General features: G+C 42.8%; 2 protein-coding genes across 11 annotated transcripts in view; both read right to left on the minus strand.

The window, feature by feature from the left end:
* CCAR1 (cell division cycle and apoptosis regulator 1) overlaps window positions 1–10,218 on the minus strand; it is a 29,463-nt gene extending 19,245 nt beyond the window's left edge. For 2 of the 8 annotated variants that reach the window (XM_033065874.1, XM_033065878.2), the window contains exons 1-5: window positions 10,179–10,218; window positions 9,263–9,381; window positions 1,550–1,722; window positions 966–1,010; window positions 270–302 (exon numbers count right to left, since the gene is read on the minus strand). In XM_033065874.1, coding sequence (XP_032921765.1) covers window positions 270–302; window positions 966–1,010; window positions 1,550–1,722; window positions 9,263–9,335 — 324 coding nt within the window. In that variant the 5' untranslated portion in view covers window positions 9,336–9,381; window positions 10,179–10,218. Of the gene's footprint in view, window positions 1–269; window positions 303–965; window positions 1,011–1,471; window positions 1,723–9,262; window positions 9,382–10,178 lie in introns of all 8 variants that reach the window. The other 6 variants (XM_033065871.1, XM_033065877.2, XM_033065875.1 and 3 more) reach the window with 5 other exon arrangements.
* Window positions 10,219–16,308: 6,090 nt separating this feature from the next.
* The window catches only part of TET1 (tet methylcytosine dioxygenase 1), a 75,500-nt gene continuing 64,779 nt past the window's right edge, over window positions 16,309–27,029 (minus strand). For all 3 annotated transcript variants that reach the window (XM_033065572.2, XM_033065573.2, XM_033065571.2), the window contains one exon: window positions 16,309–26,378. In XM_033065572.2, the coding sequence (XP_032921463.1) occupies window positions 25,237–26,378 (1,142 nt within the window). In that variant the 3' untranslated portion in view covers window positions 16,309–25,236. The remainder of the gene's footprint in view (window positions 26,379–27,029) is intronic.

Consider the following 27,029-nt stretch of genomic DNA (forward strand, 5'->3'; position numbering starts at 1 on the left):
ATTAACTGCAACAACTGGACACATGAAGTTCAAACAAAAAAATAAATTAAAATATAATCAACACACGTGTTCCCTTGAAGATTAAGGAAAAGTGGTTGCTATTAATTTTTGAAACCAAGGCTATGCATATTTTAACATCTGGATAATATAAACCTGTACCAATGAAAAGTCCATTCATATTAGTTCATTTTACAGATTAAAATACCAAGATGTCACAAATTTGCACTCTGTGTTTGGGGATGAAGACCAAACAATAAAACCAAACTAACCTGAGTTAAAAGGGTCTGCTGAGGTTGCTGCAACTTAAAATAAATAAAGTTATAAATTAATTTTATGCGCTTAAGGAAATTGTACAATTCTACCTCCTCTTTACAAGTAAGAGTTTTTGCTTTATCTGAGTCAGTTAAAAGTCCTTCAAGGTTTGGTCATTTCAGCAGTTTGCACATCCTGTGCTTGTGGGGTTAATTTTAAGACTGCATAACCAGGTTTATTCAGAAAGGAGAAATGTTAAATTTTTTTTAACTGAAAGTTAATAGCAATACCAAAAAAATTTTGGCAGCAGGAACAGCTTAGGCATGTAATTCCCTTGTACTTTTATTCTTTTTAAAAAATCCTGTTAAGTTTGAAGAGCATCATAAAAATCCAAAAGAGAACGTTTTTCCAAAAGGGAAAGTGTCTTTCCAGCAGTTAAAATACACGGCCCTGTTTGGAGCAAAGTTCAGCAAGAATCACTGACACATGGAACAGTATGTATTTTTAAAATCTGATTTTGCACGAAGGTAGGCAGGTTTCCATTCTGCATATGTCTTTATGAAATCAAGCTCTCTTTTGCCACACAAATTATTACTTAAGTTTCTTTAACAACTTCCCATATGAGGATGATTTTGGATACAGATCCTACAAGACACACAGTCAATATTGTTTTTTAAGTTATTTGTGATGTACACAGTAAGAATCAGACAAACCTGTTGCTGTACACTATAGAGAGTCTGCTGAGGTTGTGAATATTGCTGAAACAGATAAAAGCAAAATATCATGAACAGGAGAATTACTACCACAATCATACCAAACGTAAGTTATCTGCTTAGCAAGTTCTAGATAAAAACATTTAATGTTTAACAATTTAATTAAAAAATAACTAACGATTTCAATATATATTATTTTTGTAACAAATATTCTGAGCCTTTAGAGCAGGCCCTGATATTCTCTTTCTAGCTCAAGTCAGCAATTTTTGTTAAGCCTGACACTTAGACAGTATTTAGGGCACATTATGAAATCATGCAAAATTCCATAAAAGATATATATAGTGATGGGAGATACTTGAGATCCCCAGATTAGATGTAGCAAAACTCATTCTCCCAAAGCGCTTTCCGCAGCCAAAATCCCCACCTTGGCAGACCAATTCCACTACAGCTAGCTATAACCCCAACCCCCCACCATTGATAAGACAGGTTCACACTGCAATGTTCACCATTTTCCATTCTCCTTTCCTCCTGGGTCCTTTAGCTTTACGAAGTTCGGGGAGCGCCGGCCGCTGTGTGTGCTTTACCTGCTGCAGGGCCGCGGCCGCGGCTGCCGCCTGCTGCTGGAGCGCAGCGCTCTGCGTCAGCTGGTAGTTGGTGGGGGTCTGGGTGGTCAGCCCCGCGGCTGCCAGCGCCGTCTGCTGCGTGTAGATGGTCGGGGAGGCTCCCAGCAGCGAGGGCTGCTGCACGCCCAGGGCAGCTGCGGAGGGAACACGGCCGGTGAGACACTCCAGCTCGCACAGGATGCACTGTGCCATGCTTTATGCCTCAGTCAAGCTCCAAAATTCAACATAAAGGTTCACATCCCACTAGCTTCTCTTCTAAATTCATCTACCAATAATAACTCACAGCAGAGAAACAGAGACCATTGTGTTTCTTTTTCTCATGATTTCACAGCTCTGTAGTTGCCATCCCCACTGGCATCCACCCCCCCGTGTACTTTCTCAAAGGGATTCGGGGTTCTGGATGAGCCAAATGAAGATTGCTGCTCTGCCCTGTAAATTAATACATTTCATTCTATCTGAGGGCAAGAGAAAGCTTTACTGTAACAGCAGCTATGAAACAGAGGCTTATGGAACGTGTCCTCTGAAATCACACAAGGTTTTGCTTTACTCAGTGCTGTCTTTGTCCCCTGTCATGTGGGGGCTGATGGAGAAGGAACAGCCTTGGAACAACAGAGAGTTTAATCAGTCATATAAGGGGACTCAAGCTCTCTCCAGCTCTTAACAGGAGGGGTTTGTGCTGCCCAGACTCAAACTGCCTAGAAGGAAAGATTAGTTTATTTTATTGTCATGCCAGCTTTTAATTCACCACAGAACATAAACAAATCATGAAGGGCACTTATGCACAGGCTATGCCTCTGCACAAGGTATGCTCAAGACTTACAGATGGATCTTTTGGGTGACAGAGCCCTGCAAAATGCAAATCTCAGCAAAAACCTGAAAACTTATCTGGAAGCCTGCTCCCTCTTTGGCAGGACTTTGTAAAAAAGTTATCGGCAGCTGCATGATCAAATATCACTCATTAAACTATCAGCCTAGTCCACATGTTTAAATAAAACCAGAGAGACACTAGGCATAGAAATATACTGCCAGCAAAAACAGGCCAGCCCAGCCATCTTCAGAACTGAGTAACATTCAAGATTAACACAGTTCTTCTCTCTTCCAAAGCAAAGATACACAATGGAATGAGGAACAGATTTACAGAGTTTGTGCTCCACACTATTCTTACTGATGCAAAATGAAGCTTTCATTCCTGATCCAGGCATGCAGTAAAACACTGCTTGTAGCTGGTGATTGTTACCATAATGCTGTACCCCACTCAACTGATCCTAAATAATGTACAGTAGTTTCACGAATACAAGCCGCACGGATTATAAGCCGCACCCCCGGTGCCTCGACAATGTTGCTGTCTTTGTCAATAGATAAGCCGCACCCCGAATATTAGCCGCACTTTCGTTCGTAGCGAGAATCCGTGCGCAGCTTTCACAAATTGGCCAATTAGCAACAGGATCGCGGCATAGCGGGCTTTACTGGCTCGGGGCGGGGCCAGGCAGGCTCGGCCCGCTCATGGTTGCCGATAGGGGTGGATGGCCCGGCTCGGCGCTACGGCTTGGCTGGGCCGGCCGGGCGGTGTTGCTGCTGCCACCGCCACCAGGCTCCCTGCTCCCGTCTGCACTGCCACTGCTGCGTTTGCTTGCCCTGCGGGCGGTGCTGCTGCCGCCGCCGCTGCCAGACTCCCTGGCTCCCCGCTCCCGTCTGCACCGCCGCTGCCATGTTGGCTCGCCCTGGCCGGCACTGTTGGCCGCCGCACCGCCGGGCTCCCCCACGCTGCTAGCCCTGGTTCCCCTGGGCTCCCGTGCACTGCCAGCCCTGCTTCTAGGGGGCTTTTCCCCGCCGCCGGGCAGCCCTGCTCGCCGGGCTTCCTGCTTCAACTGTCCTCTCCTATGCAATGTGGCTCCCGTGCACTGCCAGCCCTGCTTCTAGGGGGCTTTTCCCCGCCGCCGGGCAGCCCCGCGCCGCCGGGCTTCCTGCTTCTACTATCCTATCCTATGCAATGTGGCTCCCGTGCACTGCCAGCCCTGCTTCTAGGGGGCTTTTCCCTGCCGCCGGGCAGCCCCGCGCCGCCGGGCTTCCTGCTTCTACTATCCTATCCTATGCAATGTGGCTCCCGTGCACTGCCAGCCCTGCTTCTAGGGGGCTTTTCCCCGCCGCCGGGCTTCCTGCTTCTGCTATCTTCCCCTATGCAGTCGGGCTCCCCTGCACTGCTAGCCCCAGTTCTCCCGGGCTTCCCCGCCCTGCTGGCCCGGGCTCTGCCGCCCTCCCTGCCCCTCCCTGCTGGCTCAGGCTCTGCCGCCCGCCCCCAACACTGCTGGCCCCGCCTCTGCCCGGCTTTCCCACCTCAGCCGGGGCCGGCCGGGCTCCAGCTTGGCTTGGGGCTGCCGCGGGCTCTCACTTCCGTGTTGGCAGCTTTTAGAATTTTGTTAATGTATTAGCCGCCCCGGAATATTGGCCGCACGTCCGGGTTTCCACCAAAATTTTGGTCAAATTGGTGCGGCTTGTATTCGTGAAATTACTGTAATCCTTCCCAGTACACTGCCCTTTCCAGCAGAGCAAGTCTTTGTTGATGGCACTGATCATTTTATAATTTTGGAATGAAACTGTAAAGAAGTAGAGCAACAGCACTGAAAAGAATTGCTATCCCTATGCTCTGTATCAAATATTGTCACATAAGCATTCCAGGAAGTAACAGTATTTTAAAAGTGAAATCAAACATTCTGCAGTGTAAAGCATTTAATTAACTTTGCCCCCTTGGAAAATTCCAAAATTTGCATTTCTTTAGAAGCCAGCAAACAAAATTTGAGGCTTCTCTCATGACAGACTCTCCATTATCTTGATCGTCTTGCCTCCTGCTTGATCACCAGTTTCAATTTGAATGTGCAGTTTGGATCATCCAGAAGGACACCCTCAACTAGATCCTCACCAATGTCTCATGTAACATGCCTTAAACAGACCTTTAAATATAATTCAAAAGCTTTGCTGCTGCATCCCGGGACAACTTTCACTATTCTTGGCTGCAATACTTTGCTGGCCCAGTCAAGGCAAAAAACCAACGCAAACATCTTTCTCCTCTTACTTCCACATGCCGAGCAGAAATTCCCATTAGTGCAGAAATTCACTTCACACTGCTGCCTTTGAACATGTGTGACTATGCCAGCTATTCTCATTCAGTCTGAAGTTCTATCCTAATGCTGCCCCAACACAGGGGGATGAAGTCGGGAAGCATTACCAAAAGGAAATTTCACAAGTTTTTTCCTACTTTTTGTACCAATGGTACCCACAAAAATGCTTACTCCCACACCACATCTTGGGATTATTCAGCTCTTCAGTTTCACTATGGTAATTTCCATTTCAGCATAACCCAGAATTACCTCAAGCAATTCCCAGCCCATCCTAAGACTCTTCTCCCATTTTCTCAACTAAGGAAAAATGGTAATTTTTTTTTTTGCCATCTCTACTGTCACTTTTTCAGTATTTAATATTAACCGAGTATCTATCATCTATAACGCTGTAGACCAACTTACTAAGAAAGGGGAAAGACAAAAAGGCAGCCAAGATCCTCTCAAGGGATAATATCTGTAGTAACAAGTTTTTCAAAGCTGTATCTTGTTCCTACAGATTTGCCCTGAAGTATTTCCAGGACTTTAATCTACCCTTCATCTGTGTACTCATCTTGGTAAAACAGGCTCCAATTAATTAGGCAACTGAATTTGCATTACTAGTTAAAAAGAAAAAAAAAACGAGAAAAAAAAGAAAGATCAAAAAGGAAAAATCACAGAGAAGAATAAGAGGAGACAGAGAATGAATCAGACTGAGTCTGGAATTGACATCTGACTGCCATATTATTATTATTGGCAACAAGCATCTGCAGTGGCAAACAATAGCTTCTTAGGCTTTGTAATGATCTCAGTAAGTACAGTGATGGAGATGCCTTCCTTCAAATGCAGTGCAAACAACTCCCACTGGCACCAAACACTGCATGGCACTGCCAGCTGAAAGGACTCAGACAGACACTGGGGTCCTAAGCTGCAGCTCTGGCTTAGGTAATAAACATTTGTGTTGCAACAAACACAAAGACAGTATTTAGTAGTCCCTCTTCCTACTCCTAAACATCTCTAAAAGTTAGAGAAAGATCTTCAAAATACATAGCTACATGTCTCCTTGGTCAGTGTACAGGTTTATTAGCCCTGTGCAGGGCTTGGGACACTTCTCACAGCTGTCAGAACTCACAATTGGGTTCTTGGGCTTCCAAGTTTCTTGAAGCGTCACACACTTGCAACACAAACATCACACAACCTACTCTAAAAATACTCCTTTGAACAGGCATGGACTAGAGACCAGGCTCAGGGTATTTGTCATGGGACATCTGTTTACAGCAAGCCAGCAAACTGTGCACCAGCTACTATTCCTCAGTGGCTTGAGATTCCCCACATGCTCACCCTGCTCTTGCACATTGCTTTAGTCACCTCACAGGGGCCACCAGCAATAACAAGACATGGAGCTCCAGGCACTTCAGCTCTCATCAGCTGCACTGTTCTTCACTCCAATGCAATTAAGTCTTGATACAGCAAAGACAACACCACCAATCAGGCAGAACACAGCAGAGCCAGCACTACAGTTCTATAAAACCAGGCTTTTCATCATAACCCTGAAAACAGCACAGGGACACACACTGTGACACAAACCAAAGAGGTGCCAAAAAAGAAGAGCTAGAGAGGAGGAGGGAATTCTCCTTCGCAGGTGTTTCAGGAGTTTGCACATCATTATGCAAGTTACAAGTAATTTTCTGTAGTAGGCATGATTTAAATTGTGCTTTAATGCTTAACCAGCATGGCGGGGGCTTTATTTTGGTTTTAGCCTTGTGATGCATGAGATGAAGAACAGACAAAAATTCACTGTGCTACATGTAGGAGTTTCTCTTCACACATTGGTCTCTGCTGCCTTTGCTGGCCCATCTCTCTTCTAACATCACAAGCACTGAGAGTAATTAGTAAGCCCTCCCTCCAAAGGGATCACAAAACCCTTCATTACACAGCATGTCAGTATACAACTAGTGTGTCACACCTTAATAATTAAGAGCTTTAACTCATTTATTTAGTTGCTTCTTCACCAGGAATGGCCAAGACAGCATCCACATCAGAAATCCACAAAAAAAATCCACCAACAAAACCCCCAAAATAAAACAACGAAAAATACAAAATCCTAAGCCTCATATTACCTTTTTTGCAATTATCAAAATGGGTTTCTAACACCATCACTCACTGCTTCTGACAGCTTGAAAAAAACCGATATATCATGCTGCTTCTATTACAAAAATCAAGACCTTTTTCCCTCATACCTAAGTACCTCAAAGCTTTGGAAAAGGAACCTGACACTTGGATAAAAACAGCTGACATGCATAAATATACGTAACAGCTTTGGCCAAACCTTTGAAGTGTTTATTTAAAATGAATTTACAAGCACTGAGATTCACAAGGGTAAGCCAATATGCACAACTTCTTGGGTGCCACACAGGTGAGAAGCAGCTCAGGCTGGTCAGCACACGTCCTCCTTTAGGAGAACAGCCTCTCTGGAAGGGGCAAGTTCAACCACAAACACTGTTCTACAGCTCCCAGCAGTTCCAGAGCATACTGCTTACCTTTCAAAAGATGCTTCCTGTGCTCTGTATTAGAAATCAAAATAGCCAATTAAAAAAGCAAGGGAACAAGTATGTACTAAAACAGCAGCTGAGCAGAAGAATCTCAGAGACTGGATTCCACAGAGCACACAGGGAAGAAGGAAGATGCAGACATGGTGAACTGTGTATTGCAGCAGGAATAGGAAAGGACACTAGGAACACGAATGTGGAGCTAGCAGGGGAAGAAGGTAAAAATGCAAACAAATGTTACATCTTTAATGGCTCTCACATTTGAGCCAGGTGCTGCTGGGTCAGACAAACAGCTGTAAATCCCTGCAGATTATTAAATCCCTCAGTCCTCACCGAGCAGGTGAAAAATCTCTCACAGCAACCGATGCTGACCATCCTATCCCAAGTGACATTTGCACTTCATTTCATCTAAGGAGGCTCAGAAGTAGGCTGGCCCAGGCAGAGTCACGAGCATAAGAAAATGGGTAAGAGGCTGATGTATGCTCCATCCACCCCTCCTCCAGGGCCCTCTCCTGGTCCTACTTCAGACAGCTCTAAGATGACTGCCAGCTCCTCCCCTTGGCAGGTTTAGTGCAGCTTTCCCTCTGAGACAGGACATGGAGCTGGTCCTCCACCTTCCACCACTATTTCTGATGCATTAGCTGTCACATCAGCCAACTTATCAACAGCAGTCCAGCCCAGGTGCTCCCATTCTTTGACTGCTCCAACATCTCCCCTAGTCTGACATGAGACCCAAAAGCAAAGTTTGTCTCTCCCACATTCCTAACCCTTTCCAGCTGTTAGGGATTTTCTTACAGAAGGAGATAATGTCATTTGGATAAGGGAAGTGTGAGCTATTCAGAGGAACAGTGAAAAACTGCCTGTGGGCAGCTGCTTAGGGACAGCAAGAGTTTAGGTAGGGAATGGAGCAGAATGGGTGCACAGGAAAAGGAAAAGGCACCTGGGACAAAGTGCTGAGAAGCACATGGTAGGTGGTCACTTCCTGAGGATACACAGAGTGATTGGATCAGTGCCCATGGGAAAAACCGGAGATAGAGGATTCACTTTGGGAAACAAAACTGGGTCAGGACAGGAGAAAGATTCCCAGCCCAGACATGCACCTCCAAAGAATGTCACGCATTCCCAACATTTGCCAGGCTGCCAGACACAAAGCCATTGCACTTCATTTCAAATCAGAGCAACTGCACAAACCACACATCCTGAACCCTCCACGTGCCACAGCTTTGCTGAAGTCTCTTCACACTGCCCAACCTAACTACAACATTTAATTAACAAACTACCTCTACTCAGGAGAAGCAAAAGGCACTCCAGAACTGGAAATGGAAGCGCCAAAACTCATCATGCATTAAGCTTCACCTTTTGTGCTGTAAACCAATATGAAAATAGAGCCAGCTAGGTTTTTAAAACAGTGGCTTGCGATTAGTAAGACCTCTTAGCTAAATCAAAGGAAACTCTCTCTCATTATTAGGGCAATATCTCTGATTATAGGGACCTTTAAATTCTAATTTAGCGTTAAAAAATAAACACTCCTCACCCAAGTAACAGATTTCAGAGGACTTTCCACTATTTGGATTACGTCTAATCTATTAAAAAAATTAATTAATAAAATAATTTGTAAACATTGATTCAGGCTGCCCAGGAAATAAAACTCAGCACTTAAAAAATCTGTAATGCCGTACTAGAGCTGATATTATTTAATCTAGAACCATGTAATTTAATAAGAGCTAATTTGATTTACACAACTTTGGATATGAATAACTTGATATGTTGTTTATTGACTGAAACAATCAATACAAACTCACCTGGGATTTTACTCACATCCCTTAAGAAAACCAAATAACAAACAAAACTAACAGACAGTGTTAGGCAACGACTTTTAAAGTCTCTATTGTAGGAAAAAACTCCCGATTTAAAAGCAGTTAAACAGACTTCAGATAAGTTAGTTAGCATCGTGCCACTCTGAAGTGCATATCCAAGTATGGACTCTCCAAATCCACCCGATGTCAGAGTTCAAACACTGAGTGTAAACTGACCTGGCTGAGACACCGCAGTGGCTGTAAACTGAGTAGCCCAAGGGGGATTTTTCTGTCCTCCAAACTGAGCCATGGCAGAAGGTAGTATGTGCTGGATGTCTATCTTCCGTAACTGCAATCTTTGAAAGAAATACCGTCAGGCTATTTTAGTTCTGGGAAAAAAAAAAAAGGACCCAACAAAAAAAAAAAAAACTCAAAATCACCAAACGAAAACAAACAAACAAAAAAAGTCTTGAAATATTAGTTTTACAGCCCTAAAGCCTGATGGGCAACATGCGTCGCGCATGGGAAACACAGAAAGTTGTAAGGCAAGTTATTTTATTTCCCTAAGGCACAATCTCCATCTCCCACTTCTTAACAATGGGACATGGGCGATTCAAAACGCAAAAACGTAGCCCCATGTCCAGGAAGATTAAGGGAAAGGTGACTCTGCGGAATCAGGAATCTGTATTTATATTTACCATTAGTTTTCCGTGGCTGTGGGCGGCCGCCCGGGGAAGCGCAGGCGGCAGAACGCCGCTCGCCTTCCCCCGGCCCTTTCGTCTGCGCGCACAAGGGCACGGCAGCCACGGGAACTCGGGCACCACGCGAGCACGGCCGGGCCTCCTCCGGCGCTGGGCCCGGGACCAGTGAGAGCTCCTTTACCCCCTGGGCAGCCTCCGCCCCCGCCCGCGTGCCCGCCCGGGCCCCGCCGCCGGCCGGAAAGCGCCGCACGGGAGAAAGGCTAAGGGAGGCGGCGGCGGAGCCGGGCCGGCCGGGCGGGAAGTGAGGCCTTCCCGCCCCTTCCTCCTCCCTCCTCTTCCTCCTCCTCTTCCCTCTGCCCCCGCTCTGCAGCGCGCGCCCCCCGCCCGGCCCGGCCCCGGGGCAGCCGCCGGAGCCCGCGCGCCCCCGGCCCATCGCGCTGCGCCCGCGGTACCTGCGCGGGACCGCGCCGCCGCCATCGCCGCCCGCCCCGACCGCCGCACCGCGCATGCGCCGATGGCCCGCCTACGTCACGGCTGCGACCGCGCGAGGCGGCGCGCGCCCGGCCCTGCCGCGTGCAGGGCCCGCGCGGCTCGGGGGAGGGGCCGCGCCGCCATCTTGGGCGAGGCGGGCATGGGCGGGGCCGCGGAGCCGACATGTTGCGGCCGGACCGTCCTGAGGGAGCCGCGGGCCGGGTTCTCTCAGGGTCTCCTCCGGATCCCCTCCCTTCTCGGGAACAGCTCGTCAGTGCTCATAATCCCCTCACACTGCCATGTCGCTGTAGGACAGGCTGCCCTCAGCCCACACGCACAAACGTTCGGGCGGTTCTGTGGGGAGAAAGGGGTCATCTGAGGTGAAGGCAGAGCAGACGCATCGGAGACGCGTCAAAGCTCTTAAGATGCTTTGAAACGGAAATTGCAGCCAGGATCAGAGCAATGAGTAGTTCAGGACTTCTGGGCAAGACAAGTAATTTCACTTCTTTCTCAGTCTGAGTTGGAAAGGACTTAAAAGGATCGTCGAGTCCATCTCTCTAAGCGAGTGGCCGATTGATGTAGCTATTGATCGAAGCCATGACCTTGGCGTTGTTACAAAAAGCTTTCCGTCCCATAAACAGTTTTGTACACGAGTTTGTTTTAAAGTGAAATAGACGCTTGAATTTCTGCCAACATTTGAGAGTAAGTCAGCGAAATGAAAATAAGACTTTGAAGTGTTACATTGTCATTAAAAACAGAAGTTGGTGATGGAATAAAATCCTGAGAAGCAACGTCAATCTCAGTGTCAGTGAGGTGGATTATGTTGTAGGAGGGCATCTAGATAAAGCAGCAGATCATCAAGGGCAAGTTAATAATATATAAAGACAGATCTGCCTTTGCTGTTTAAAATATATTTCAAATCAGATGAGGGTTTAGATGTTTCACACTCACAAGCATAATTCTTACTATTTAAGTTTACACATTTTAAACCTTGTCTCTTCCTGGCATAACTCCATCCAGCTCAGTCAGTTGACTAAAGCAGAATCTGTACCCTTTAACTTGGAGGTAAGATTAAATGCTAAAAATGTTGCAGACTTTCTCCCGTACTGTATGTGAAAAGGACAATGACTAAGTTGTATTAAAGTAGAAAGTAATTGTCAGTGAATATCGGAGTAGCTCTATTCTGCACTCTTCTGGCCCAGGGTCTTTTTATCAACCGATAAAAGCTCTCAAAGAAAGCCTCAGAAGCTCACAGGAACCACAATCCCGATGTCCTGTACCCCAAATAGAACACTCTGTACTTTCTCCTTCCCAGATACATACTGCTACCATTACCCAGCAGATTTTGCCATTTGTAGTGCACTAATGATTCCTTTCTAATTGTTTCAGTCTCTGGATGCTCTACTCAAGACAAACCAGGCTGTTGTGATGAAAAGCAGTTGTAAATGGAGGTGGCAGTGAAAAAATACGTGCACTTCTAGCCTTGTGTCTTAAAATAATTCTAGGCCCCCAGACTATCTTTAAGTGCACTGGAGAATTTAATACAAAATAGATGAGAGGTCTGACATACATGAGATTTCTACCAATTACCTTAAAATAATGCGCCAGGTTGAAAAAAGATAGAAATTAGAAGGCAAATCCCATAATGAAAATTGTTGCTTCCAGCTTTCTGGGTGGCTACAGGAGTTAAGAATCTGCTGGTTATATTGTGGGAAGAAATTATAATTTTTAGTGTTTATAATCAAAGAATAGCAGCAACAAAGCTATTGTATTTTCCTGCATCAGGTAGAATGACACTAGTTTCAGGTATCTTAGATGTCTGCTATGAAAGAAAAAATGTAGAAGGAAATGTGGAAAAGGCTTATTTTTGGTTGGAAAAAAACTCCAAGCACCCCAAACATTGTATTATGTATTATGCATTTTGGGGACAGACCTGGAAGAGAAATTATCTTCTAATGAACATGCTTTTGATAATCTGTACCACTTGATAAGACACAGAAATCAGTGTTTCACACCCAACATGAAGCTTCTGGACAAAAAGTGAATAAAGATATCCAACTAAATGCCAGTTACAGGGAGATGGTTATTTCACTCAATTTTGGTGATGAAAAATCATTGTATTATTTTTTTCCATATTCTTTTTGGAAATACATTTCCATGCATCCTGTTCCATTTCTGAATTAATTAGCAGATCTAAACCTGCCACTACTGGAACACTCTTGATGGGGTTGTTTATTTATTCTCTTCAGAAGGCCAGAAGAGATCATCCAGAGAGAATCAAACACATTTGTACCTTTCTAGATATCAAGGAATGGTAACAACAGTCCAGTTAATGGCTTTTTTGGTGCTTAAATTGTAATAAAGTGCAGCATCTAAGCATCTAAGCAAATTATCATGGATTTTTTGGTGCACAAAAATTTCTCTTGTAGTCTTTTTCACTATAGCCACATGTACTTCACACTTTGCCAAGCGTGTGACACAGACGGTACTGAAATTTAATAATAACTATAACAACCTGAACTTTATTATATACAGCTGGACAAAATACTTGATAAAAGTATTTTTGAACTGGCCAGATCCCTCAAGAACGCAGGATGGACATCACAGAATTAAACCAGCCTGCTCAGGTTTAACAGTGCAAGTAACGTTTGTTTGTTTGTTTGTTTGTTTGTTTGTTTGTTTGTTTGTTTGTTTGTTTGTTTGTTTGTTTTTAGGAGTCCCAGGGTAAGGACAGGGTAAGAAAAGCTTTTGTGGTCTGCTATATTGCAATAAAAATAAATGCATTGAGAACAGACTTCTGATAAAGGTTTAAATGAGTAAAAATGTTGTAGCATAAATAAAGTAATTCTGAATTATTTTGTAGGCAATAGACACCAGAACCACAGGGAAAATTTTTCATCTTGATAAAAGGGAGAAATTTTTTTCACTTAGAGCAATTGAGAGAGTCCCCATCACTGGAAGTTCTCCAGACATAGCTGGGCAGGGTGCTAGGAAATCCACCTAGGTTTTGTTTTTCACAAAGGGTGGGACCAGGTGATGGTTTGAGATCCCCACCAACCTGGGGTGCTCTGTGCTCTGTGAGCATCACATGAAAAAAGAGATGTAATTCCCCTTGCCCAGGAAACACAGGAACAGTGGCCTTTCATAAAGTCATGATTTTTAAGGATTCTTTTTTTCTTACCCAGTCTGACTTGTATTCAAGGCCTTGGTACCTTCAGGAAGGGCCTGGTTTTGTTTTTCTAGGTGTTTTGGGTTTGACTGCACACACACACACAAGATTTCTCAGCTCTCTCCTTACAGTCTTGGGGTAAACCAGCCAGATGACAGCCAAAGGTTCATCTACAGGCAGTAAGAGAAATCCTGACCACCTTCAACATCTCAGTTCCATTGCTGGAGAAGCAGGAGATGGAGAGCTGAGAACTCATTTCCCTTCCACCACTGCCTGCAGTGCTCAGCTCTTCCCATCTGCAGGACAGACAGACAGACACAGTTCCTGGTGCAGGACAGCCCTGTGCACAGGCTCAAGGGTTTAACTCACAGGCTGCCACGTGCAGGAGGAGCAGGGAGCACCCTGAGAGCTGTGTGTGCAGCAGGGGCCCAGGGAAGGCTCCTGCAGTGGGAGACAGCAAAGCAGCATGACTGAAACGGCAACTTCTACTCTGCTTGCTCAGATGCAAGAGTAGCTGCATATTAAGGGAATACTTGCCTGTGTTCTTTGGGGGTGGAGCACTCCACACACAACACCCTTGAGGTTTCTTTGTTTTTTTAAATTTTTGAGTAGCTACCCCAGGCAGAACTATGGCCTAAGGAGGATTGTTCTGCAGTGACACACCTGAACCATCACAGCCTCTTACCCTCTTAGAACTAGATAAATCAACAAACCCCACCCTTCAAATCTGTAGGAGCCATAATCCAGGTGAGTCCTTACAAGGTTTTCTGCTGTGGCTGAGTCAGGGTCTAGCACTGCAGTGTTTTCTTGATGGCTGCTCCAGGCTTAGTGCTTCATTTCCCTGAAGGGATCTTCCAAGTGAAGAGAGTCAGTCATCCTCATGCAAAAACAGAATCTGTGTATAAAACAAAGTGGTCACAAGAAACTGAACCGCTGACTTTTTACACCACAGGGAACAAAGGTTTTGCTGTTCTGAGCTGAAGAAAAGGCTATGTCATGCCTCTAGCAGCAATTTAGGATCCTTTAGGATCAAACAGCATGGAAGGATTACCCAGATATGTTACAAATGGAGATGTACACATGGTACAGCAGGATTGTAAGTAATTTTTGGCCTGGTGTAAAAAGACACTGACATTTTCAAGAATTCAAGCACTAAGGATTTTTTGTTAGTGGTATACATCACAAAAGTATCCAGAAGTAAAACAGACTGGACATGGAATTGGAGGCCCATCTCAGGAATTGTGTTCCATGGTTATTGAAATAGCTGGGTTTAAATGTCCACATTTTAAATACTTTTTCAGTTTGTCTAAGATTAAAAGCACAGATGGGGATTGCTGATATTTTAGACTATGTAGGCCACGTCCTGAACCACTACCACTAATTAAACCATTACCTTGCTTGTGTTTAAATAACATTTGAATATGTTGCTTGTTCTGATACAGAATGCACAGAAACCCCAATATTTTGATAAATACCCATTTGAATGTAAACTGACACTCTGTGTTAAATATTAACTATCAACAGCAGTAACCAACATCAGCATTGTTGAACAGCAAATCCTGGCCTTCTATAATATGTAGGAGTGTAGGAGTACCACAGAAAACTCTTAACTGTAGCACCAGCAGGAAAAGCTTATTTTGCAGCTTGATTGTTAACCATTAACACCATTTTAGCAGGCATTACAATCTAAGGCTCAAGAACTTAAAAGCAACCAACTGTACCACATCAGTGTTCTATTGCCTTGTATAACGTGTATCAGAAATCCAGGCTATAAAAAAAGCACTAAAGCCATCTCCAGGCAACAGGGATGCTGGGGCAGGTAAACCTGGTTTGGTTTTGTTCCCATAAGGAGGAGGTGGAGCTATATTTTTATACCTCTCTGTGTAACATACTCCATAATCTGTGAGGAAATGCAGCTCTGACTGGGATCCCGCTGCCCGGCGGGAATGCCAGGGTGAGGCAATGGGCAGCTGCTGGCAGTCCCTTGGAAGGACCTGGGAAAGGTTTCTCATTGCCAGCTCTTCTTCAGGAACGATGTTCTTGGGTCTGCTCCAGGGCACTTCAAAGTGCTTTTCAAAATCCATTAAGACACTGGGGGTTCCCAACTCCAGTACTGAACCCTGAGCGTTCAGCACAAAGAGGCAGCAGCGCAGCTCAGAGGGCCTGGGCAGCTTGGGAGCTGGTGCTGTAAAACCCCAGCAGTGATTATCCTCAAAAAGCAGCTTACACAGGAGGCTCAAGGCCTCGCTGTTGCATGATCACATCCATCCCCCAGTTAGATATACCATAGCACACCATGTAGTTTCTTTTCAGGGCATTAGTGAAGCCAGAGGATACCAGCATTTCTCTGCTCTCTGGGAGATTCCAGTTACCTGGAAGATGATTTTTGCTTATTATTTTGCTGCTGCACATACTGGAGAAGGAAAAGCAGCAAGTATGAGCAGAGTTGTGTGCCTCCTCTTCTTCAGATCTCAACAACAGGGATTCTGTTCAGTGTTGTTGTGCACTACCATGTCAGTAAAGCAGGCTAGTGCTGAGGTCTGTTTTGAGAAAAAACCCAACCCTACCCTCTGATTTGCAGCAAATATTTCCAGTGGCTGGTAATTAAATGCCACAGTAAATGATTCCCATAAGCTTGCTCTGCCAGACAGGTAGCAAAAAGAGACAGACATGTTCAGCAACTGTTTTGTCTTTTTCAGTCAGAAAATGAAGATCAGATTTTCCGTCTGCTTCTCTTGACCTGGGCACAGGTGAGTCCAGCCTGAAGCAGAGGCAGACTGAGAACAGGGACTGGATTTATGCCTGTCCCTTTCCAGTGCTGAAACCTGCTGACTTTTTGGATGAAGCCCCTGTAGGTCCTATTGGTAATTAACAAATATACTTCTACACATGACAGTGGTTGTTATTGCTAAGAGCAGGAAAGAAAAATTAGACGACTAAGTGCAAAATAGAAGTATAAAATTTATTTAAAACCACCCACAAAGTTCTGTGTAATCAGGAATGATACAATTTGTAATAGTCTTTTTAAAAACTCATGACAAGATTTAAAATATATTTTCAATTACAGTATTCATTTAGCCTTATTCAGTTAGGACAATAAAAAAAAAGAAAGTTTACGTTCTAAACAGATGAGACACACAAGAAAAATAGAACAGAACAGACAATTTCCACAACGACAATTTTTACATGTATGTTTCAATACTAGTATCAACATTTCAATGCATCTTGCTACATAAACATGAAATCATGTACAACAACTGCTTGCACCAAAAAACATAGCTTAATTAGATCTTTCAAGTAACATGCAGTCACAACTCACAAGTCTTCAAGTACTGCTGGTAAGGGTTCCCTTGTCTGCAGAGAAGATTTTAAGGTTCAGTTTCTCAGCTAGCATAACTCTGCCAAGCTCCACCAGCCTCAGGGAGCTATGCTCAGTTATACCAGTAAAGAATCAGGCCCCAAATGTTTTTCTGAAAAAAGAAGTAATTTTTACACTTTCTCCTGTAAATACTGTGACATAATGAAGTGCTTTTTCTTCCCGATTTTTTTTCTCCCTGTACATCATCTTTTGCTTAAAAATGTTAGTTTTATGTTCCAGATTTCAATACTGTACATTGGTAACTGGGATTAAAATCTCAAATTCAACATTGAAAAATAAATATCTAATGCATCCCAAGGAAAGAAAGAAAGAAAGATTGAAAATAAGAGAGAGAGAAGGAAAAAAACCCCATGACTTCTTTTTCTTTTGCTTTGGCATATTATTAATCTTTTATCTTCCCAAATCAGGAAGGAATTAATTAACCATAGCATTTCAGTTCAGCATATCCTTACATTTTTATGTTCTTAATGACAGCAAATTCTGATCAGTACTTGTGACCTGGAGTGATATTGTCACATTATGAAGAGCTGTCTCTCCCAAACTGAACAAATAATCGTAGAATAATTCACTGGTAAAGACTGAAATGTATGAATGTTTGCATGGGTTAGAACTGGCTTTCTTTTAGCAGTACTGGGACACCCCATTTGTTCTTCTTGACTACAAATGTATTTTCATTTAGAGGACAAGAGCTTCACGAAGTTCAGCTGCTGCCTGTTGAGTTGCATGGATTAGACAGAGGCGATACAAAATCTGTTCTCATTAGGCTCTGCAGTATCACTGCAGTGTGAAAATTTAAGAAGGGAAGTATATTTCCTTTTCCTCAAACTTTTTTGAATGAGAAGTTTGCATTGCATAACAGCAATGTACAGGGCTGTTGTTTACATAAAACTTCCACGGGCAGCAAGGGGAGCTCTGCAGGACTCAGGCATGCAGAGCAATGCCAGGGTTTCCCTGGCACGTAGCACCACAGTCAGGGAAGGCAGAAGGTGTTGGTTTTGTGTCCCCAAACTCACCAGAGCGTGACAACAGCACACAACACTGCACACTCTGCTGGGTGTGAAGTCAGGACAGAAGGGAGTTCAGTAGATTGTCACAACCCCAGTTTATATCATCAAGTAAAAGGGATCCAAGTTATGATAAAGTATCATAAGTATTTTAAGAAAAACTACCATAAAAACAGCATTTTTGACAATTTTGGGAGATTTCTGGGCTGGCCATTACCCAGAGGTACAAATCTTTTACCACACTGTCTTTGTAGACAGCACTGGGCAAAGGACAGCCAATATAAGCAAATGTTTAAACCTGGTAAAACCCAAGCAGGTCTTTTTTCAACCTGTATTTCTAAACTAAGAACAATCTGGATGTTACTGGCCAGTATGTGCACAGTAAGGATACCACGAAACTGATTTCACATGATTGTACCAATCAGTAATTTGGTAACTGTTTTTATTTATACTACTGATCTTTTACACTCTGTTCAGTGTGATGGGATACTCCAAAGGATGAAAGCTGAAGTGACATCCATTGGAGGCCCCTTTATCCTTCCAATGCAATGGACAGTAGTATAAACGAGAATCAGGGCCTCCATTCTTACTTTAAGACAACTCCCAAACCCAGGACCCTTTTTCCATTACAATATAATAAAAATACAGATATACATGTAAAATATTGATCAGGTCACAAAACTTTCCACAACAGCATTAGAACGTTCTGTGGCAACAACTGCACTACTGAACATCAAAAAGAGCAGTTCCCTCGCTGCACTGCAACAGCACTTCTTTGGAACTCAGTTCACCTACTGTAACTGGTAACTGTAGTTTTAGTGCCAAAGCTGTCCTCCCTACATATGTAGTTTTTGAGGTGTGCACCTGTGCTCTGTGAGCAATGTCTGCAAGGTGTGCCCAGAGTTGGAAAAAGCACCGTTGATCAGTCACACCAAAGCAAGTCACTGTCACGTTATTTAGCACCCCAGCCTTGCATTCACTGCAAGTGTGCTGATGGAAGAGTCTGGCATTTGAATAGAACTGTGTGTGGAAAAATGCCAATATAATGGCCCAGCAGAAGAAGAAAGGAAAATACACCTGGAAGAATTAAGGATACAGCATCAAGAAGCATCTTGTATCTTTTAAAACTAAAGCTTAGCAGTACATGGTGAACACCATGAACAACTGTTGGGATGGTAAACTGGGAACTGTACTGGAAAAAGAATCCTGAAGTCTTTATTCTCAGCAAGACAAAGAAACAGCAATGCTGACACCTCAATACCCTTTAATAAAAGGCAGTAACCACCTTAATTATTTTCTGCTCAAACTCCTTCGATTCCATTTTTTGCCACAGATGAAGAATGTATTTTTCCAAGCAGTCCTGTGTTAGTTCAGGCATTTAATAATACTTACACAATACTTTGATATCTCACAAAGACTGGTCCAAGATTAAAAGATGTAAAGAAACACTCCTGCTCTTGTAATCATGCAGGGGCTGCAGCAGCTGTCTGATGTCAGGAATTGAGCAGAGCTGTTAAATGTGACTCAAAAGACAAGACACCAAGATGCTACCAACATGAAAAAATCCTGTACTCTGAGAAGGAATGACTTTTCCTTCTCAGGGGGATGATGGTTTTCTAGTCTTGCAAAGTCCCCTTTGTATGGCTACTTGCAGATACAAGAACAGATCATAACAACTACATCAAAAAATCTGGAAATTAACTGGAAAACTGATTATTTGATTAAAAAAGTAAGAAAACAGTGTTTGTGACAGATTATGAATTGTCCCTCTCTACTGGACTTTTAAATAATCCCAGCTGTAATATTCTAGGCTCTGTATGAGAAAATGTGAAGTAAAAGCCCTAGAACTTTCACATATAGAACACAAGGAATCAGACTGGTTTGGGTTGGAAGGGACCTTACAGCTCACCTCTTTCCAATCCCCTTTCCTCTTTCACTACACCAGGTTACTTCAAGCCCCATCCAACCTGGCCTGGGACACTTCCAGGGACAGGGAACATCCACAACCTCTCTGGGCAGCCTTTTGCAGGTGGCTGAAAGAAATGGATTTTAGGGGGAGAATAGCTTCACATGACATTCCTGAGATGAAGATGGCTGATTTCCATGCAGAGCAGGACAGCGTGCAGGGGGACTCACAGGCAGGCTGGCAGCCGTGCTGCTGAAGCACATCTGCAAAGGGCAAAACTTTTGGAGGTGTTAGAAGCATTGAAAGCATCCAGCAGCAGGTGACAAAGTGAGCCAGCACTAACTGATGATCCAAAAAGAGCATGGAGTGAGAAAGCTGGCTGGAGTAGCCAGTGTCACCTGTACAGAGTGACACCTACTGATCAAAACCAGCCATATTAAGTGTTTTTCAGGGAGACAACACAGCATCACGTAGAACTAAATCTTCATAACTTAGTCAAGTGTGTGACAGTATCTAAAAGGTTTGCCTATTCTGTTCGAAAAGAACCCAAAAAGTTTTGACAGGGAAGTAATAAACACAGCATATATTCAACCACTCCTGGTGCCTGAGCAGGTTCTACTATTAGAAATCCTTGGTCTTTCAGGAAACCTTGAATGTAAAACTCAGTTATTCTAATTTTGCAGCAACATCCTAAAGCAGCACGTAGACAACTTGTGAAGACTGACTAAACATCAGGTAATCCCCGAAGAGACTGAAACCACTTCCTGAACTGTTAAGATTAAGTAGCCACATCCTCTAGACTTCTGACACCAGTCACTCTGTTTCATATTCAAGGAGAATGTAAGTGTCACAGACTAAAAATAAGCTACTGAATTTAAAGTCAGATGGACAGAAAAGAAGTACCATGCCAACTACATGTACATAGAAGGTTGTAATGAAATATCTCACTGGTTAGAATAGTGCTGTGACAGACATTGCAGTGCAGTACCCTGGTGTCACAATAATCAATGGAAAGATATTCCCTCCACACTTCTTCCTGCAAGTCAGAGCAAGACCTAATAAAGCAGGAATCCCCAAATGTGACTGGACTGCTCCTCATCCGTAACTGCTATTGAAAAGCAGATCGTCACAGGTCACAGCTTGGCAGACAGCTTTCACACAAGAAACAAAACACAATTTTATGGAGCAGAGGTCACAAAGACCCTAATCCAAATTTCAGTAACCACAATAGGCCTGAAAGAGTTTGCCCCACACTGCTTGAATGTAACTGCTGTTAACATACACAAAGCATGGAAGTGGCCATGCAATTGGGTTTTTCATGTATCTGAGAACACAGCTATTTCCTTCTGATAGCCTACAAATGACAGGATTTCTATGGAAAAGAAACAACCATATATATAAATGGATTACAAAGCTGATGACTGCTTGATAAGTGGAGTCAACCGCATGGGAAGTGAAAGAGCAAGATTGACCTCTGAGCTGGCACAGATGTTGGTCAATTGTTGTCCATACCCATCCAAATAAATATGGAAATTGCAGGAAAACTGATGAATGAGCACTCTGGAGTCAGCAGGGCTGCAGCAGTTTGAACAGGACCCAAATTTAACCAACCATATATAGTTAATACTGCAATGAAATTAAACATGTCTTTAAAAACCCCATACAGTTGTATGCTAGAAAAAATGTTAAGTACTAGACAAGTTGTCATTTACCCATGCTTAACATAAAATGTTGCTCAAGATACTACAGTTATTTCCTGTTCTACATCTAGAGGAGCACTGCCATAGGTAACACAAGGACTTTCACCAGCAGTTAAGATTCTTAGAAAGTCCTTAAAAAAATCTGAATACAACTGTTACAGGTTGGAAGCTGCAAGTATTTGTAAATACTTACAAAGCTTCTTGGATCTTGTGACTTAAGTATTTACAGAAATATTTCTTTCTATTTTCTGCAATACACTAGCATGTGAAAAATCAGTCAATTCACTGTTTAACTGGACACAACTGCAGTGACTCCCCTAGGGAGTCAAACAGATCCAGTGCTGCAGCAAGCCCTGCTCCTCCCCTCCACAGCAGAGGTGGAGTCATGGTACTGGACCCAGCAGATAACGGGATGAGACGTTTCTTCTGGGAAGTCAGAGGCGTCCTATGTTGGATTTCTCAGCTTTTCCTGGCATGCTGTAAAAAATGATCCAAAGACAAGCACACCCCACTGCCAGCCCACACCTGAGTCCATGTGCTGGTTTTTCACCCAGAACATTGTGCCAGCTGATGGAAACCAAATAAAACATGCGGGTCTGACCTAGCCAGCTACCTTTATTTTTGATCCAGCTCCTGGTCTTGCCTATCCAAGAAGGACTTAGGTTAAAACCTAAGAGCAAATTACAAGTGGTTGTGTGGGCTGCAAAGGAAAGAACAGACCCACAGAGTTGAAGATCCTATGAGATAAACACTGTTATAAAATGAGAACCTTACTGAAAACAATGCAATTTGTGTACAAGACTGATAAATATCCTGAAGTGTTACAAGAAATAGCACAGAGTTGTAAAACCAGTAAATAGTTGTATCTTCTATACTGCAGTACAGCAAATAGAAAGGATCAGCCTCTCAAATCACAACCCACTGAGTGTCCAGCAGGAAGTGGAAGTGGCCAACCTGCCTGGTAGGATGTTGAAAAAGCAGTTTAGGTGAAAGCCAAGGAAAGAGCACCGTGGGTGATATGTTATTGTATAGATGATGTATTTCTCTCATGTAAGTAATATTAATGAAGTAGTAACTGTGAGTTTAGCACCTATCAGTTAATAGTATTAATTATGTTAAGATACACATTTCTTCATTAGAATTGCGATTTCAAAAAAAGGTAGACCTGGGCTACCTGTTTGAAGGGATCCACTTAAATCCACCTTTCAGTGCCTCACTTCTTAGAGGGAAGCTGCTGGTTTTTCAATGAAACATTTTAATCTGAAGTTTCCAGTAATTTAAATGTGGGCATTTCTAGGAGAAGATTCAAGTAAAAATGAACCACTTTAATGGTGTGAACATTTTGATAGGTAAAGAGATGGCTCTGTAGCTTACCAATTTTGTGTAGAAAATTTATCACATGAGAGTGCTGAACTACAGCATCACAGAAACTGAAGCTGTCAGGGCTATCAGTGAAACAAACAAATCTCTACATGGTAGGACAAATACATGACTGGAACAGCTATGGAATGTACAGCACTACTGACTGTATGGACAGCTGCAATTCCTACTAATCTTCGGCTCACCAAAAATATACAAGTTTTAACATGGAGATCTAAGGCACACAAAATACCATAATGATTTGATGTATACTGTATATTACATAGTCAATAAGCATAAAACTGCTGGTACAAAACAATGGCATCATATTGGTTCTGTTTCATCATTATTTACAATCCCTTCATATCCTCTATTTGAACTAATATTAAGTTTTGAACTAAAATTTGCAGCATACCCGGTTTTTACAGGTTTTACTTAAAATAGGTAAGATACAAAGAACTGGTTCAATTCCTCCATCCTCTGCCATGAATAGCTTTGTTAATTTGAACAGGAATCTGCAGAACTGAACCCAGGATCATTAACTAGCGACTGCTACTTCAGAGCTGGCTCCTGCAAACACTGCACATGGCCACAGGAGAGCAGTCCCATGGATCGACAGCCGCACCCAAGGATTTGTAGCACCAAGGTCCTGACTGGCACTAAGTGTTCCAAACACCACTGATGTACTTTTCGTACCGAAACTGTCAAGAGAAGGAAAAAGCACCTTTCCTTTTTTCTCAAGGAAAAAGCACCTTGTCTTTAAATAAAGCAGATCTAGAGTTCATATTCCTCTATACAGCACCACTACAGGATAATATTATCAAGTATATTATTAGCATGTTTTCACTTGCAAAAGTGACTTGATTCCACCTCCAGGTTCCCCAGGCAGGGGACTGGAGGAGGGGACAGGAGGAGCTTTGTGTGTGGGCCTGATCCTGCAGCGCTCGGACCCCAGCAAGCCCTGGCGTCAGCTCCGCTCCTGCTCTGGCCGGCTTGCGTGGAAGAAGGTGCAGGATGAGGTCAGTCCTTAGCTAACGTTGCCATTTGGTAATTGGTTTAAATAAATAAGTTTAAACAAGAAATGCATAGGAGAGGAGAATCAGAAAGAAGAGTGGGATGCTACAGTATTTAAAAGCAATGGAGTGTCTGTTTTTCCTCTGATTTAGCAAATACTCGTTTTGTAATTTCTCAACAGAAAGGAACATAAATTTCAAGGAAGGATACAACCCTTTCCATGTGAAATGTATAAATTGCTTCCAAAATTTACAAAGCATTTTTGTAAAAAAACTGAACTCGAAGTTGGTGAGTATTAGAGATAGGATATTGTTAACAAAAACTTGGCTCCTAAATATTAGAAATTTGATAGTTTTCCAACACTTCGAATTTTTCCCAAATTATTTTTTTTATCAGAACAGAATAAGGCAACTCTAGGGGGTATTTTTTATCCCAAAACAATCCTACCCCTGAGGCATTAGGAACATTTGGTTGCCAGGTTAACTTAGAACGCTGCAAACAAATGAGACTGATGCACTTATTGCTCAAAGAAACCATAGCAAATGCTGCCTTTAAAAAACCCAGATAATTTTCGTAACTCCCAATAGCAATTGACCAGACATCTCCTCTTTCATGTTTGTACACTCTCTTGAAAAAGAATAAAAAGGTTCTATGATTCATAACTGTTCGTTTATATGCAACATAAAATCTTCAATGAAAAAGGGCAAGTTAAAAACAACCACATATGCTATCAGCATACATCCTGCAGCTGTAACACCATGGAACTCTGCACAGCAAGAACAAAATCATTTCCTCTGTAGAGTATGCACAAACCTTAGACAATATGATCCTTATACTATACTATTTCAAGTTAATTTTAAAAATAGAAAGTGCTTTTAAAATATATATTTACAGCTTAGAAACAACTTCCAGCCATCATTACGAATAACTTCATTCTACTGACGAATCTAAAGAACAAAATTAATTGATTTTCTAAAAGATTTGTCTGCAATTTGGACTATATAGCAATGGTTGGAAGTTGTTAAAGCAATGGCACCATGAAGTAATAATTCAGCTTATTTATTTTTAACTGTTTGATGTGGTTAAGCACCAAGAGCTGTGTAGAGCTATAACTGTATAACTTGATTTAACACCATAAAATGTGAACCTGTTAAAATACCTATAAATGATTTTCGTAGTAAACAGACGATTTAAAGCACCAAAATATAAATTCCTAAAGGTAATAAACTGAATGATTGGATCAAGGTTAATAACCTAAACAACATCTTTTTCTTAGAATGTATTAAAACTATACAACTTTTTTTTTTTTTTTGCTTAAAATGTGCTTGAGCACCACCAAATGTTAAAGTCACAGTTTAAGAAGAAATCCCCCCCCTGGTTTTTTTTGTTTTTACCTCAGCCTTAAAATGGTTGAGATGAGCAAACAGTAAACGACACGAGACTTGTTCTCTAACAGCACCTTGAAGAAACAGCTGTAACTGCACCGGGAGGGGCACAGCTCACCACGCCTACGCCCAATGGTTGTAGGGCCCTGCCACTCGTGTCAGGGCATACGAAGATACTGTGATTACGTTATCCTTGGTCACTGTTAATGCTCGGCGCGACGGAATTTGGTTGAACTCGTTGTTTTCATAAAAAATATCTCTGTTTTCACTTGGTTGCTTTGCTTTCCTGTTGCTCGAGTTCAGTTCAGGATTCTCCGTTCCTAATCGTTCCGCTTCTTTTTCTTTTTCTCTCGCCCTCTCGGCCATCTTCGCTTCCCACATGGCTAAACCATGTTTTGGCTCATTTAGATTTTTGTGCTGGTAAAAAACTAAAGAAATTCTTGTGGGATGATTGCGGTTGGGTTTTTTAATTGGTGTGGTAGCGTGGAGTTCACGCCTTGCACATTCAATTAAGATAGAACCATGAGAAGGTGCCACAGCAACCCCACCAATGTCATCATCTAAAAAATTGTGCTCGCTGTCTGACCACAATTCCTCAGCCTTTTCTTCAGAATCAGCCGGTTGTCCCAGTGCACTGCTTTGCTTTTCCTCAACACAGTCAAAGTCACAGGTCTGTCCTCGATGGGAGCTGCCCTTTTCCACCGGGCATCCCTGGGAACAGTCACCTTCAGTTCCGACGGCATCCTTTGCTGAGGAGCGGAGCGGTACCGATGAGTCACAAGGGCTGATCATCTCTGAGGAAGGAGAACTGTCCTGCTGAAGCTGGCACTTCTGTTTGTCTGGCTGCTGTTCAAGTAGAGTGGGCAGGGGCTCTTGCTGGGCTGCGGGGCCTGGAGCAGTGACCTCAGGAAGAATGGGTGGCACGCCGTTCACCTTCTCGTTCAGCAGAATTCCAGTATAATCTTTGACTGACACGTCAAAGCTCTTGCAATTAACATAAGGTGGCATGTGAGGTTGCTTGGTACTGCATTCAAAATACCCGTAGGGAACTGAAAAATCTTGCTGAATGTTAGTCACTGCAGTTAGGCCAGACTTATGTGCGAGAGATGGATAAGGATGTAAACTATCCACCTTAAAGGGGGAGGAAGGCGTGTACTGTTTTAGCAAAGAGCAATTTTTAGTAGTGTTTGGAGTATGTTTCATGGCATAAACGTGGCTGGAAGGCTCCATTTTTATTCCAGGTTTTAAAGCATCTGTTTTGTTCCCTAAAAGAAATGCATACCAAAGTGTAAGTACTAATCAAGCAATAAAACACCTCTCCTATATTTTCATACTTGCTTTCTAACATGAAAAATGCACATTGACTACAGATTTTTCAAAATTATTATTTTTAGCTTTCTAGGACTATCTCTATGACTGAACATGTATATATATCTATATATATATATAAATATATATATACACACATAGAAAATAACTTTGCTTAATTAATGCTTTAACCTCTTCCAGTCAGGCGGCAGGTACATAAAACAGACAGGTATTTCTAGAGGGATGAAGAAAATAAACAGGTAAAATGAAATAACCACTGAATCCCAATTCACACAGCCCAGTCCTAAGGAAATGCTTCCCAACAGCTGACTGCAGGTCTTCAGTTTTCACATAATTGATGAAATTCAGCTTGGGAATCAGTCAAAATTCTGACCTGCCTTAACCCCATATTATAATCAAAGGAAAAAGCATGTTTATGGATCTTGTCCATCACAAAACAAAATGTTACTGAATTATAATGATTGCATTCCAATACTAACTCAGAAATTGCCTTTAAAAAAAAAAATTATCTGGCAACATGCTCCAGGTAAATCCACCCTTCCAAAATGGATTTTGTGTCATGTGATTTGGCTGTCTTGCACCTTTCC

The sequence above is a fragment of the Catharus ustulatus genome, chromosome 8, assembly GCF_009819885.2.
Source record: "Catharus ustulatus isolate bCatUst1 chromosome 8, bCatUst1.pri.v2, whole genome shotgun sequence".
NCBI lineage: Eukaryota > Metazoa > Chordata > Aves > Passeriformes > Turdidae > Catharus > Catharus ustulatus.